The sequence below is a fragment of the Epinephelus moara genome, chromosome 7, assembly GCF_006386435.1.
Source record: "Epinephelus moara isolate mb chromosome 7, YSFRI_EMoa_1.0, whole genome shotgun sequence".
In the NCBI taxonomy this organism is placed as follows: domain Eukaryota; kingdom Metazoa; phylum Chordata; class Actinopteri; order Perciformes; family Serranidae; genus Epinephelus; species Epinephelus moara.
In genome coordinates this window covers 36412351-36427234 of record NC_065512.1, presented here as the reverse complement: position 1 = coordinate 36427234, position 14884 = coordinate 36412351, and the positions used below count along the sequence as shown (strand labels likewise).

Below are 14884 nucleotides of genomic sequence, written 5' to 3'. Positions count from 1 at the left end.
ACTAGTGCTGTCTCAGTGCTATGATGCACTCTAAATCCTGACTGAAATTCCTCAAATAAATTATTATCATGGAGAAAATCACACAGCTGGTCTGCGACTACTTTCTCAAGGATCTTTGACATAAAGGGAAGATTAGATATTGGTCTATAGTTGGCTAACACCTCTGGATCCAGGGTGGGCTTTTTTAGGAGAGGTTTAATTACAGCTACCTTAAAAGACTGTGGTACATAGCCTGTTAATAAGGATATATTGATCATATCTAAAATATGAGTGTTAACTAAAGGTAAGACCTCCTTAATCATAAGCCCCGTTTCCACCAAACACTTTCAGTATGGTACCTTTGAAACCAAAAGTAACTCTTCAGACATGGTACCTAGACCCTAGGTCCATTTAGCATTTTCACCACAAACAGTACTCTTAAATGTGGGTGGAGTTGTTGTCACCTGCCGCTCTGTCCAGCACTCACTGTATTTCCTAATCATCGGTGACACTGATGGAAGTCTGCACCTCATTTATAGTCCACAGAACGGAGTTGCACGGCAACGTTTTCAGAACAAAATAGAACAGGCTGCAGTGAGAGTCGCTCTTAATGGGATATTTAAAAATAGTGAGTTTGTGCATTTAGTCCTTCTCAGGCAAGTGCGGGGGTTTAGTATTGCAGGAGGAGGCCACGGGAATGACGCACCACAACACTATTGTTTTCTTCAAGTGAGGATTAGAATATATGCAGTTCACATAATCCAGTTGAAATTAATATATACTGTATTTTTAAACCCTTGAGGATCCACTAATTACTAAAAGTGTATGTCATCCAAGAGAGACAATGGAATGGTCAAAGTTGTCATGTTGAAATTTAAGGTGTGTTGATGTATTCACATGTCAGCTCATACATTGAGTAACATTACAAGTAAAAATTCCACCTTAAAAGTTTCCCGCAGTCAGCCCAGTGAATTAAATTATCTTCTTGCAGTTCATTTCATTTTATTGTTATTGTTTACTAATGTATGTAAGACTTGCCCTGGTATGAAAAGTGGTTTCATACTTGAAGCTTCAAAACCAACTCAGCCCTGAGCAAGAGTCAGCGTCTGCTATTGACCAATCAACACATTGCAGTGTTTCTAGCTCCACCTTTTATTATCGGATCTGTGTGCTAGGTGACCAAAAGTATAGGGGTAACCAAAAATGGGGGGACAGTAGGGAATGGTTCTATTGGTACCATCCACAACTTTCACAATGGAAATGGAAAAAATGCATACTAAACTGAACTGTATCGTACCAGAGTGCTTGGTGAAAATGGGGCTATATAGAAGCTCTACTGTTACATACAGTGTCATTTTGTTATTTTTCAAGTGGTTTTTGTGGCTTTAAGGATTTAGCATCAAAGCTGCATGAATGTTTATGTCTGTCTGTTCAGGGTTATGGAGCGTACATCACATTAATGATGCTCAAGTCTACTGACAGCCTATTCAAATGTGCGTGTGCAATGTCACCAGTGACAGACTGGAAACTCTATGGTGAGTACACAATTCCTCCACAAATCTTACATCATGATGAATTTCTTTCCTCATATTTGCCATCTGGCAAGTCAAGTAAAATGATCAAATATAAAAATGGACAATGATTTTTTTGTGCTTTAGCCTCTTCAGAACCTGCTTACATCTGACAAAACAGTGAGATGTATCTTAGCTTTTAGCAATAAAACACCTCATGTGAAGACCAGGGTAAAGAGCAATCTTTAGTCTAAAGATGACACAGAGGGCCCTTACACCTACACAAGGTGTTATTTCCTCCTCACTGGAAGCATTTCATTTGGTCTAAGGATGACAGGAACTCCACTTTATTTAGGTACTTAGCTGCAGCTGAAGCACTGTCTACCGGCAGTACTGTTAAAGAATGTATCACTTCTCATTTGCACAGCATCAGCGTTCTCTGAGAGATACCTCGGCATGCCATTACGGGATGACAGCAGATATCAGGTGCGTGTTTACTACCTCCCCTCACTTGTTTGCCGTTGATCTTTGAAAGCGGCTTGCCGAAACATCACTGACACACCTACAGTTAAGCTCCCACAGTTACTGAGCGCTGCTATCAAAGTCAGAGGCAGTGATGCTTCACCTTTTCTTGTGATTTTTTTCATGCTCCGTAGGATTTTGTCACTCATCTCTTTGGTAACCGTGTGCGCCAGTGTGTCAGATCACATGCTGGAGGTTTTTTTTTTTTTTTTTTTAATGAGCTGCTGCAAAGAGTTGCCTGGCTCTCTCAGGACTCCCGCACAGACGAGGTGTTTAGCTATCATAGGTGTTTTCCACAGCGATAGGAACAAGGCAGTGGGGGAGAACAAAAGTGCTTTTTGCAAGCAGATTGTAAACAACCAAACAAATCTGTCCCAAACAAGTAATTCATTGCTTTCAGTATGCTGTGGCTTTGCATTTCCTATCTGCAGCCATCTTTTACACCTTTTTTCCTCAAAATTTGCACACAAACTGTAATACTCCAAGCATTGAGAACACTGTCAATGGGAGATTGTTTATCACTTGAAAATATCAAATTAAATTGAGTGTCTGTGTGTGCATGTAATCAGGGTGTAATGCAATTTACCACAATGGCTTTCATTTGATCATACTTCTTTCTTTTTATTGCTTTCCACCATGCCAGTTTGCATATCTATCTATTTATTATCTCTCCACTATTTCTGATTTTCTCACAGTTTTCCAGTGTGCTGCAGAATGTTCAAGCACTTAAGGAGCAGACACTGATGCTGGTGCACGGCACAGCAGATGGTAAGAGAAAATAAATTGTGATAGAATGAAAATACTGTATCTGTGGTGCATCACTGCTGAGCACAAAGAAGCATGCAATCCCGCAACGTAATGAGGCAAATGGTTTTTAATCAAAAGATAAAAGGAAAAGTGGGTTATCTAAATTGATGCTGGGATTTCCAGAGCAAAACATCCGCAGATGAACCATGCATGTTATATTTGTTGAGGTATTTCCATCCTGCCAGAATCTGATTGTCTCTTCTTTTTCCCCAGTTAGGATTCAGTCTGAATCTTGCTGACATGCTTCATTTCTTTATTCCCAGCCAACATCCACTTTCAGCATACTGCTGAGCTCGTCAAGAACCTTGTGAAAGTTGGAGCAAACTACTCAATGCAGGTGTGTATTGCAAAAAAAAAAAAGAAGAAGAAGAAAAACACAGAGGCACATCCTCTATCCTGCATTAAAAATATTGATGGAAATAAACATTTTATATATGCAACACACACAAAACAATGTAAATAATACATTTAGAATTGCCTTAGTATCAAAATGTATTGACTCAGCCCAAACACTCAGACCTGCCAAATAAAATGTGCAAACACTGCTGCTGGGGATTCAGATGGGTTGTGCTTTTCTGTAACAACTTAAGTAATCATAGACTGTAGAGAAACTTGGATGCAGAGTTTGTAAGATCACATGTAGTTTTTTTTATAGTCGTAGAGTAAGGTATACCATCTAGAGAAGTCAGTTAATTGTTTGGATTTCATTATCTAAATACAGGCAACGTAGTGGAGGTGAGACATGGCAGCATGATGGATTATTTATTTATAGTGATTTATATAAAATCATGTGTATTGGAAAGCTGTAGGAGCCCCTCATTTCTCTTAATATCTACAACGCAAGTGGTGAGTGCAAAGTAACTAAAATGTCCCTTTAAGCAAACATGCAATGTACCAAATATACCACCTTTTTAATCCTTAAGATTTTTTTAAAGGAAACATTGTCAAAATAATTTACAATGAGCAGTGCAATTCTTTTATGTCATTCTCTTGAGGAAAACTTTATGTTGTGTGAGAGATTTTATTACGACAAAAATTTGTTTTTTATGGATTTTTTGTTTTCATCAAAGTAGACACAGACAGCAAACATGGGGACATAGACAACCCCAAATCATTCCCAACTCCACAAATACCAACGCTTGGTCAGCGGCCCTCGGCATCACATACTGACCCACAGAGGCACCCTTTAGTGACTGCATTAGACCCAGCGAACGTAGAATGAAGAGAATCCCACCCTAGGTGGATTCTCTTCATACTACGTTCGCTGGGTTGAGGGAGGCGGTGGATGGGCCAAACAAACTGGACCATTTCTAATGTAGTTTGTTTGAAATGAAGCTGGTAGCCTCTGCAGTTGTGGTGAGTAAAAGCCCCACCATTTTTTTAATTTTCTTACTTTATGTCCGTCTCCATTATAAAGAAATAACATTCTTTGCTAGCTTGATGCTAATGGCAGTACTCACCAGGTTGTTAAAAACCCTCTGCTGTTTCACACCATCATTTTTACCTTTTTACTCTGTGTGGTAACATCCCTAGAGGAAATATTAAAAACGCTGGGGTGTTGTTGTCATACAGTTGTCTACGGCAGCAGATTACTCTGTGTTCCAATTGGTCAGAGTGACGGCTGTGATGAGAGAAGTCATGAACGACAGTAAGAAAATCAAACATGCTAGACTTTCTGTTGACGTGGTATCGCTGGTCGTCTACTATGACACACTACATGAAATGAAATGATGGATTAATGCATACGACACGCCGACACTGTATATCACTGCGTCGGGCTATAATCGGGCTGATATCGTGTCGTGTGAACCAGGCGGAAGGGAAGGCGGAAGGGGAGGTGTATGGATACATCAAGCACAGGAGACCGGTGATTGTGTCTTGTGTGAAACTAAAAGTCAACGTTATATTGTCATCTGATTTGGCATGTGACCACAATCTTATCCCAATCCTAACCAAGTAGATTTGTTACCTAAACTGAATTGCCAACCTCAGTGTAAAGATACAATGCAAAAGGTTGCCCAAGTGTCAAAATATGATGAGTAGGGATGAGATCACATTGATGTTTCAGACTGCAAATCATGTCAAATAACTCTGGGACCTCTGGGCTCATATCTACATTTACAACAGTTATGTCCCAGAAGTACAATAGAAAGCAGACTATACCTTGGCTGAATGGCATCCTCTGACATCCAATGAAGACAAGAGATGCAGCCTTGAAGAAAATATATTGAATTCAGGTTTGAAAACTGATGGGCTGATATATAAGGATCTCAGAAACAAAGTTTCTATGCAGTTAAGGAAGGTTAAAGAAACTTACTTTCTTGACACCATTAAACAGACACAAGAACTTAAGTTAAATGGGATCCTTCAGAGTGAGAGCCTAATGGTTGCATCTAATTCTACATCTATTTTAAAGAATGGTTTTAAATAATGATTCAACTGCATGAAACAGAGGAGGTAGGAGGCAAGTAAAATTACTTATCAAATTCAAAAGCAAAGACAGTTGGAGTGTTTCCCTGAAAAACTACAAAGACAATTTAACAACTTCAATACTAACATCATACATAAGTCACTGGAGGAGAGTACATTTCCCAATGTTCTGAAATATTATAACTGTAAGAGACAGGGTGTAAGCAGGGGTGTAGTGGAGGGTATATGCAGGTATACAAGGTATACCCACCTCTTTTTCTGGGTGTTTACAGCATGCCTATCTAACTGCCAAAAAAACATTGGAATATATAGGAGAGTATACCCACTTCCTACTTGGTAACCTACCCGTCTACCTTGTAATAGACCCACCTCATCGACTACCACTACACCACTGGATGTAAGCAGCTACAGACCTATTGTATCAGTATAGTTTCTGCTGCTTCAAAAAAAATACTTGAAAACTTATTACTAAACACGAGGGAAAAAGAGGTTGCTTTTTTCTTGAAGTCATCAAAGCTAATTTAGATATAGGAGGGATAATGAGACAGTTAACCGTGCAACACTTATCAAAGCTGGTGTAGGCAAAAGTCTGAAAAACGCAAAAAATATACACCCTACTCTTGCACTCTCTGCCCTAACACCTTCCCACTATACGACCACGTCAAAGATCAAGTGGTCAAAGATCAAGGTCAGTATGATCTTGTTTGTCTCATTCTTGTGAATGTGTCTCAAGAACACCTTGGGGGAATTTCCTTGCTTTGGCACAAACGTCCACTTTGAGTCAGCAATAAACAGATTACATGTTGGTGGTCAAAGGTCAAGCTCACTGTGACATCCACTTGGACTCAAGGATGACCTGATTAAAATTTAGTGGTTAAAATTCAAAGGACAAGGTTGGAGTGACCTCACAAAACATGGTTTTGGTGATGACATTGTGATGATATTTTATATCCAAAAGGTGAAAGGTCAACTTCACTATGACAGCATTATGTTCTGCAAAGAATCCTTTTCTGGCCATTATTCAACGCCATTCATTCAGATACTGAATTGGTGACATTAAACTTGGGCGCCCACGCCCACCTTGAAACGGTGCTGACTGTATAGATGTTCTGTGCTGCAGGGTTGATTATGTGTATGAAGCATCTATGTTTTAGAATATGTAGCTTCTTTGTAGCAGTATCAGTATTTGAGGCATTGTCAATTTAAGGTCACATATGAGTCTGGACAGACATGGATGTAAACTGTATCTGCAAGACTTGTTTGTGGAGGCATACAACCGGCAGTTAATATCTTGTGTGGACTCTGGCTGCTGTGAGAGTTAATAATAATCAATAAGTGAAGAAGTTGATCGCCCCCTAGTAGTACAATCAGAAAATACACTGTGGCAGACGGCAGCAGTGTACACCCCTTACTCAGTCTTGCATCCCAAACCTCTGTCCACTAATTTACGTCCGTTCCAACCAACAGATCTACCCAGATGAGGGCCATTTCCTGTCTCAGCAGAGTCGCCAGCACCTCTACGCAACACTGACCAGCTTCTACAGGGAGTGTCTGAAGGAGGAGTTACTACCGCTGCCTGATGATGAAGAGGAGGAGGAGGAATAGGCTGGAGGCTTTGAGGGTCAGACCTTTGGCAGAGCTTAAAGAATTTTGCTAAAATCCGTCAAGGCCTTTCACGTTTGGACCAAGTGTTTAGCCGGACATGGACACTGGGTTAGAGCTGCTAATGCTCTGTGTGTGTGTGTGTGTGTGTGTGTGTGTGTGTGCGTGTGTGTGTGCGTGCGTGCGTGCGTGCGTGTACTTGTGCGTGTGCGTGTGTGTGGATGTAAGTGTGTGGGTGTGTGTGTGTGTGCATGCGTGTGTGTGTGTGCGTGTGAGAGAGCACTCCAGTATACTGGAGTATGTATGCCGGTGTATAAATGTGTTGAAATGATAACTGAAGGACAGGACAGTGACGCTTGCATTGCCAGGACTTGAGGCGGGAACTGCCCTCTAGCATAAAGTCATATCAGTTTCGGGACGCTCCGTTTCTTGGCAAAGCGCACGGAAGACCGCCTCCATCTTTTGCAGGCTCTCTGGGCTGCAGTCATCCACAAGTGCATGGTTCTTTTTTCCCTCGCGGCTTCACTCATTCTGCCATGTTAGTCTCCTTTGTGGTAGCACTTGGGAAGAAAAGAACACAGATGTACACTTTTGATCTCACTCCTTTGGTTGTTGTATTGTTGCACAAGGAAATGCTCCAGTCGTCTGCAAAAATGTTTAGTCACGCAACTTCACTACAACAGAGCCGATCCTGAATAAGTGCTACTTCCTGCAGAAACCCTCCGCCATCGCCCACCCTAAATGAAAACAGTCTTTATAGGTCACACTTTATTGTACAGGGGTCTTGTGTAGACATGTACAATGCCTTATGAGGTTCAACATACTGTAATATTACTTGCTGGCAATTGTAGTCATTCATTAGCAGTGTCATGTTAACCTATGTCAACTCAGGTCCTCGAGACACAGCGTTGCAGTCAGTTTAGTATCAGTTACAACACCATGTCAGCTGTATGGTCATGGTTAAGAGTTCTATATGAAGACAATGGATATTGGCCATACGGTAATTTCAGTTTCAGGCCACACTGCAACTTCTCCATCTTAATATGTCATTTAATCTTGTTTTCTTAAAATCTCTGAAAAGGTGTGAGATGATTTTTCAGTGTGGCTCCACCTCATCCAAGAGTTTTCTTGAAGTCAAGAGACAATTCCCCCAATTTCTGGACATTCTCTTATTTCAAGAAAAGAATACTTAACTGCAGTGGATATTAATGAAAATGGGTGTACTAAGATGGACAATTTTACAGTGTCAGTAAGGTGTTTGCATGTCTACAGGGAATGTGTCAAGTGTTGTCACATTTTGTACAGTACAATACAGCAGAGTGTGTACATAAATATATTTTTGAGATGTCAGATCTCATAGATAGTTTAGTCTATGGGGATGGATTGATTTGACCTGGATGTCTTGTACATTTTTTTTCAGTTTTCCTTTCAGCTGTTGATTTTCTTCCTAGGATGGATTTTGTAATGCTTGTTCTTGTTCTTTTTTGCTGTTTTAAAAGGGAAAGGGCAGGGTTGAGGTTTTGGGGTTATTGTGATTGTCCTCTAGTGATGATTATAAATAAAAAAAGACTATGAAAAACAATGTGTTATGCTGATAAATAGAGCACACATTAGAGCAGAACCAAATCAGCTACCTTTATTGCAGTATTGATTGTTTGAGATTTCAATTTAATGTTTCATTTGTTTTCTTTACCTTGGGACTCACATTAAAGAGTAGCTGTAGTCTGTCATGGCTTTAGGGCACCTACATTATTGACTCAGCTGGAAAGTTCTGTCTGTTTAGAGTGCTCATCACTGTCTCAACACTGCATGTCTGCGTGCATTAATCAGTGCCTGCACTCACTGGCCTCCGTGGCCAAGCAGATGTTAACTCTGCTGAGGGACAGAAACTCTTAAATCTGCAGGATCTGAAGTCATCAGCGCAGTTGAGCCTCTTTTCCACACTTATATTATGAAGCTCAGCGTAAGTTCAATCAGGAAGACTTTCTTTGTGCTCATTCATTCACAACTCTCTCCATCCCACTCCCACTGTTTCCTCTAATCAGCTGACTATGGGTGTTTACTCTTCTAGTTATCCAATCAAACTTTGCCACGATCTCTCTCAGCCAATCAGAATTCCACTGAAAAATGTCATTTTAGGCAGAATCACTCACCTTACCTTTTTCTTTCAGTCTCTTGTTGACTGTAACAAGCCGATGCGCGATTCCTCAGCAGGAGCAGAATCATCTCTCACTCATCACATCCTCCCATTCAGGAAATATTGCTGTTATAAGTCAGTATTGTCAACGCGCAACTCCATTCTCCGTTTGCATCTTCAGTCTCGATCTCAGTGACGTACAGATTCAAGATATGGGCCCAAACTACACGTAATATGAGCTGTTTCTTTGGGACACTTTGCATACTTACACCCAGATTGCCATGTGCAGTCCCCGGCTGCTCTGGCCAAGCTTTCCACGCACGCCTTGCTTTAGTCCCTGGATATGCCTTAGCCTCTGCATCGTCAGCGTCCTCATCACCGCAGGCCTCCACATGCAGCTGGCCTCCACTCCACAGCCGGTGGTTCAAGCTATCCGGTCATCAGCCGCCTTTACTTTTTATGTTAAGTGTGTCTCATATGATCTGCCTTCTAATCCATTCAGTGCTGCAGACAAACATTTTCACTGCACCATTACTGTTAAGTGATTTATTTAATTCTCCGATCACCCCTCATTTCAATTGGAAAACAATTACCATAGTACTGTAATAGCGGCAAGTTGTTTTCTTATTTCTCTAATAAATAAATAAATAAAATGTAATAAAATTGACGTTTCCCTTTCATTTTGCGTATTTCTAACTCTACCTGTTTTACTGCCATTATCCCCTCGCAGCACGGCCTGTATATCTCACGCGGCATCGGAGGGGGAATTTCTCGGTTAGTTCTCTATGCTTGACTTCATATTACCCAAATGATAAGTCTCGCAGCCTCTACTGCAGTGTCATGCTACCTCCATCTGCCTGCCACATTGTCATTTATCATATGCACAGTAATACAGAAGCAGCCACTGGCACGTCTTCGGCTCCCTCCACAATAGTTAATTAACATGCACACTAAGAACAGACGATCATGTAAACAATAATTAAAGAAATTCTAACATTATTGCAAAAAATAAAAATAAATAGGCCTAAATAAATAAATAATAATAATAATTATAATAAGTAAAATAAATAAAAAAGGAATACTGCATAATTTATACATACTTCAAATCAGACAGCCTCCATTAATGACCAAACTGTACACAACAGGAACATATTTAATGCATGCACAACCATTAAAATTTTCAAAAAGGCATAAACGGTGCGTTAATACAGTGATAAAAAAGGTAAAGTCAAATATTTCTGCCAGCGTCAAGCAATAAACTCAAGAACTCGACAGTTATGACCTGCAGATGAAGCTGTCCTTAGTGGTGTGGGACCAGATGCAGGCACTTTGTGGTCAGGATGGCTGGGGCTCGATCATCCTGCTTGCGCTTTTCTATACAACTTACTGAAGAGGTCCTTACGACGGCGGCAGCTCCGTCCTGGCAGCGCGCCGGGCTGTTTTGTCAATCCTTGCGCTGTTTTACAATTGTCACGTTTTCACTCTGACCGCAGTAACCTACAGCAGTTAATGACACACTGCTCGGTTCTGGTAAGCACGGTTCCCGGTCATAATCACTTTTAATGTATTTTGAGTTGTCTTTCACAATTAGGCCTATATCCATCACAGATTCACTAATTCTATGATGTCATCCATGACTCAGTGCTCGGTACGTGCCTCAGTCCATGTCATGTATAGTCTGTAGGGCAGCCTCTAATCAGCCTGACTACTTCCCCGATCTCACGCACATGAAGGGCATGCATAGTTGGTAATTCAATTTGAGCTCAGCTAGATGGCCGTGTGGTCGCCCTCTCGTATGCAGATGGCATCACTGCGCTATAGATGTTCCATTCGCATATAGTGGTGATCCAGAGCATCATTCGTCTACTGCCTACAGGGGAAATACAGCTGGTCAGTATACTCTCGAAGATGTCCATGTCATCTCTAACCCTCCTCCACCCCGTTCACCTCCAGCCATCGTATCCAGAGTCCAGGACAAGCTCAACAAACGCTCATTCTTCTATTCATCCAGATCATCAGCACTTCTCCATCTTCCTCACATGCATCTTTCCCAACTCTACCACCACCAGCGTCTAGATCCCGGGGTTGTTCCCTATTCGACTATGGATTCATCACCCTCCATAAATCATACCATCTCTACAGGGTCTAATCACCAAAGACTTTTCACATTTTGCATTCTTATGTGCACATGTTAATAAATATTCTTTTACTATAAAAACGTGTCTCTCCTAATTGAAATATTTTTAGTCCATGTATTTTCAGGCCATACATGTATTGTATTTTTAGAGAAAAACAATGTCAGCATTGACTCCACTTGTGCAAAAATAAATAAATAAATAAATCTAACACACAAATACTTATATACAATAAAGCGAGATAAGAACAGAGGTAGAATTAAAATGTAGTGGGACAAACCAGCACAGATAATAAACAAACACATTACATGACATAAAGGGTTAGGGCTTATTCAATATTATCAGAAAGAACAAGAAAAGTGGCATGCATGAGTGTGTGCTCTAGATATGAAGGACCAGTGTCATACAAATGTGCAAGTGAAATATGCAATTTTACAGTTGTGGTTTGACTTTTAAGGCAGAGTCATTGTTAAATTGATGGTTCAACATTTTGGGATATATGCTTTTTCGTTTCCTTTGCTGAATGTTAGCTGAGGAGACCACTCTTTGCACAATAGTTATGAAGCTACAGCCAGCAGCCTGTTAGCTTAGCTTAGCATAAAGACTGGAAACAGGGAGAAACAGCTAGCCAGGTTCTGTCTAAAGGTAACAAAATCTGCCTAACAGCACCTCTAAAGCTCAAGTTAAGAACTAGAGGCAACCTGATGGGCCTTTTCAACTATCACATTTGGCCATGCCAAGTCAAGCCATGCCACACTGGTTTGTGTTCCCATGATCAGTTTAGATGTGCCATGCCACGCCAAGCTGCGTCAGAGATGGACCCTCTTCAGAGTAGGTCCAAAAGCTGGGCCGCTTGCACATCAAGTGGGTAGTGGTGATGTCTTGCCAACCACAACCCATCTCTGATGACCCCCTTCTGAAACGACCCCGCTCACCTCTGTCTGCAGGAAACCAGACAGAAAGGCATTTTTAAAAGCTCCTGTATGTTTAGCTCTCAGTCCTTTTGTAGCTTTTGACTATATCTCTGTGGTTTGGAGTTAAGTTTTGCTCCTGCATCATGTTTTTACATTAAATATCTGTTTTATTTTACTGTTTTAGGTTCGCTTTCAGTTGTATTAGAAGTTGTGTGAAGTTGCAGCTGCATGGCTGTCGAAAAGGGTTAGAGACTGATGAATAAAGGTAACACAGAGATGCCAAAAACTGCAGTTCGTCAAATGGCCACTTGAGGCTGTCTCCAAGAGTGAGTCAGTCCCAGACCCCATGTTTAAATTCCCAACTTTACAGCAGAAATAAACATGTTTACAGCCTGGTACAGAAAAAAGATTTGATTTCTTAAGCTACTTTCAACATTCAGTATTGAAATTTTCTATAACTCACTATCAGGGCTTAAAGTAATGTATAATTAAGGGTGGAGCCACTTTGGGTGAAAGCTTGTCTGCTAGGTGTCACCACTGTCCATGATTCAGATCCACCACTCGCTCCTCCAAAGTTCCACCCTCTCATTCAAATACGGTCACTTTTGGCTCCAAAAAGCCAGGACGGCAACAGCCAAAATACCAAACAATGGGTGACGGTATGTCCATTATTTTATACAGTCTATGATTAACACTATATCACATCTGTTTTGTACCTGTACAAAAACCAAAGTGCAAAAACAAAAAGTGGTTTTATTGGGAGTTATATGCAAAAAAAAATTTGGAGCAGTCACCTTGAAGCTTCCAGGCAACCAGCAGTGACTCCAGGAAGTCACTACACGCTGCCAAGAAACAGTCTCCCACATACATAATGGTCCTGCTCAGTTCCTAACCAGCAGCTACTTATGTAAATACTCTTACTAACTAATATCTAAACATATATTTTACTCAAGTGGTAATTACAGTAAGCATGTAATTTGTACAAAAAAGAAGAAAGGAATGAGGCACTCCTCTGGCAAAATGGTAAACAGATGTCTACTTCATAGTGAAATACTAAATACATAAATAATGCTGGTACATGTTGAGATAAAATTGGGATACAATGTATGCATAGCAGCACAAAGAGCCTTCTTTAAAGTGCACTAAGCACACATTAAAGCCATCCGATTAAAGGCTTTTAACTTTTTGCCAGGAGAGTCCCTGGGTCCTTCTATTTTGAACTTTTCTGCTCCCTAACAAAAGCACACCTGTATGAACTTTGAAACATTCCACACTTCCTTTTTGAAGCGTGCAATTGGATTCAAAATCAAGATTATGGGCTGGGTTTGTTTGGTGACATGGAATTTGACTCCATGCAATTTGCTTGTCAGCAGTTATCAGTGTCTGCCAGTATGAATTCTGTCCAGACATCTTGAAGAAAACAATATCACCATAATGTCTATTAAATAGCTGTTCTGAAGCTTCAAGTCAAATTACATGGTCTTCATCAGCAGAATGAGTTTGGTCAGATGTCACTGAACTATAGATTCTCAAATTCCCATTTACTTTGGTGACGTTGTGTGTCTTAACGGATGTTTCCAAAGTCAGGAATGAACTTTGAACATCATCCTGAAGTTTGTTAGTGAACTTGACACTCAGCTATGTGACTGGTTCACTCCATGCTCTCGAATTTCTTTATGTATTTCTACAAGGGCAATGCATATTATTCAACATCACAATAAATCTGCTGATGTTAGCCAAAAGGCTATTTTGTGACTGCTGTCCTTTGGTCAGATGTTAAACTGGCCATTAACTGATGAGATTAGACTAATGCTGTTAATAATCAGATTTTCCCCCCCATAGTCCAAACTGATCTGTTGCTGCATACTGTTACACAATTCTCATTTTCTTTTGTGCTACAGCTAAAAGACCAAACAAATGTTGTAACTGTGTAAACGTCGGATAGAGCAATGCACATCTCCTGAGACAGCAACTTCCAGTGCGTAAACACAAAGACAGAGCCAGTTCTTCTGGGATATCTCACTATGTGTTGTTGGTAAATTGAACTGTATATTATTTCAAATACTCTCAGTTGAGTGAGAGGCTTCCCCATTTGTACTTAGCTCCCAGCAGGATAGATACACTGTCACACTTTAATCCAGAACACTTCAACACTTCAACATACACTTATTTGCTTTCTTTGTGTAAGTGAGATGAGAGGACTGATATCAATCTCATGTCTGTGTGTCAAGTACAGAGCTGGAGTCAAGATGTATTAGCTTATTTTAGAGATGTAAAATAGACTATTTGTGGTTTTGGAGATGTTAGGTACTGGAAATGAAGCTTAGCATTTCAATCAGAAAGTCTGACTATCTTCATGCTTATTCTATTTATTATTTCCATGCTCCCCATCTCTCTTTTTGTCTCTGTTCGAGCTTCTGACTTAATCAGCTGACTGAGGGCGTTCGCTCTTTCAGTTAAACCAATCAGATTTTGCCACTAATCATCATGCTGCTGTCAAAGTTTAAAAATGTTCCTTTCTCTGCTGTTATCAGCTGCCATTTCAGACTCTCAGATCGATGCAACCCTCCTCCACCCCATTCACCTCCAGTCGTCCACAACCAGCCTTCCCAGCTGGTCTTTCCAGCAAGCTCATCACAAGTCCTGCTCCACATCTCATCAGATTAGATCTTTAGCCATAGCTTTTCACCACCACCACCACTAGTATCTAGACTCCATCATGGGGATACTTCTGTACAGCTCATGGTATCACAACTCTTCATTTTATTCAACTTTCCTATTATGTCAGTATTTTCATATCATCATTGATGCATCTCTTTAATTAAGCCACCCCTGATTAAACCACTT

The 14884-nt window shown here is 40.6% G+C and overlaps 1 protein-coding gene across 5 annotated transcripts in view; it reads left to right on the top strand.

Annotated features, from left to right (window-relative positions):
- The window catches only part of LOC126393530 (inactive dipeptidyl peptidase 10-like), a 318572-nt gene extending 308983 nt beyond the window's left edge, over positions 1 to 9589 (top strand). For 4 of the 5 annotated variants that reach the window (XM_050049721.1, XM_050049724.1, XM_050049722.1 and 1 more), the window contains 5 exons: positions 1415 to 1514; positions 1918 to 1976; positions 2708 to 2780; positions 3083 to 3156; positions 6717 to 9589. In XM_050049721.1, the coding sequence (XP_049905678.1) occupies positions 1415 to 1514; positions 1918 to 1976; positions 2708 to 2780; positions 3083 to 3156; positions 6717 to 6854 (444 nt within the window). In that variant the 3' untranslated portion in view covers positions 6855 to 9589. Of the gene's footprint in view, positions 1 to 1414; positions 1515 to 1917; positions 1977 to 2707; positions 2781 to 3032; positions 3157 to 6716 lie in introns of those variants that run through there. The other variant, XM_050049723.1, reaches the window with a different exon arrangement.
- Positions 9590 to 14884: the final 5295 nt, after the last annotated feature.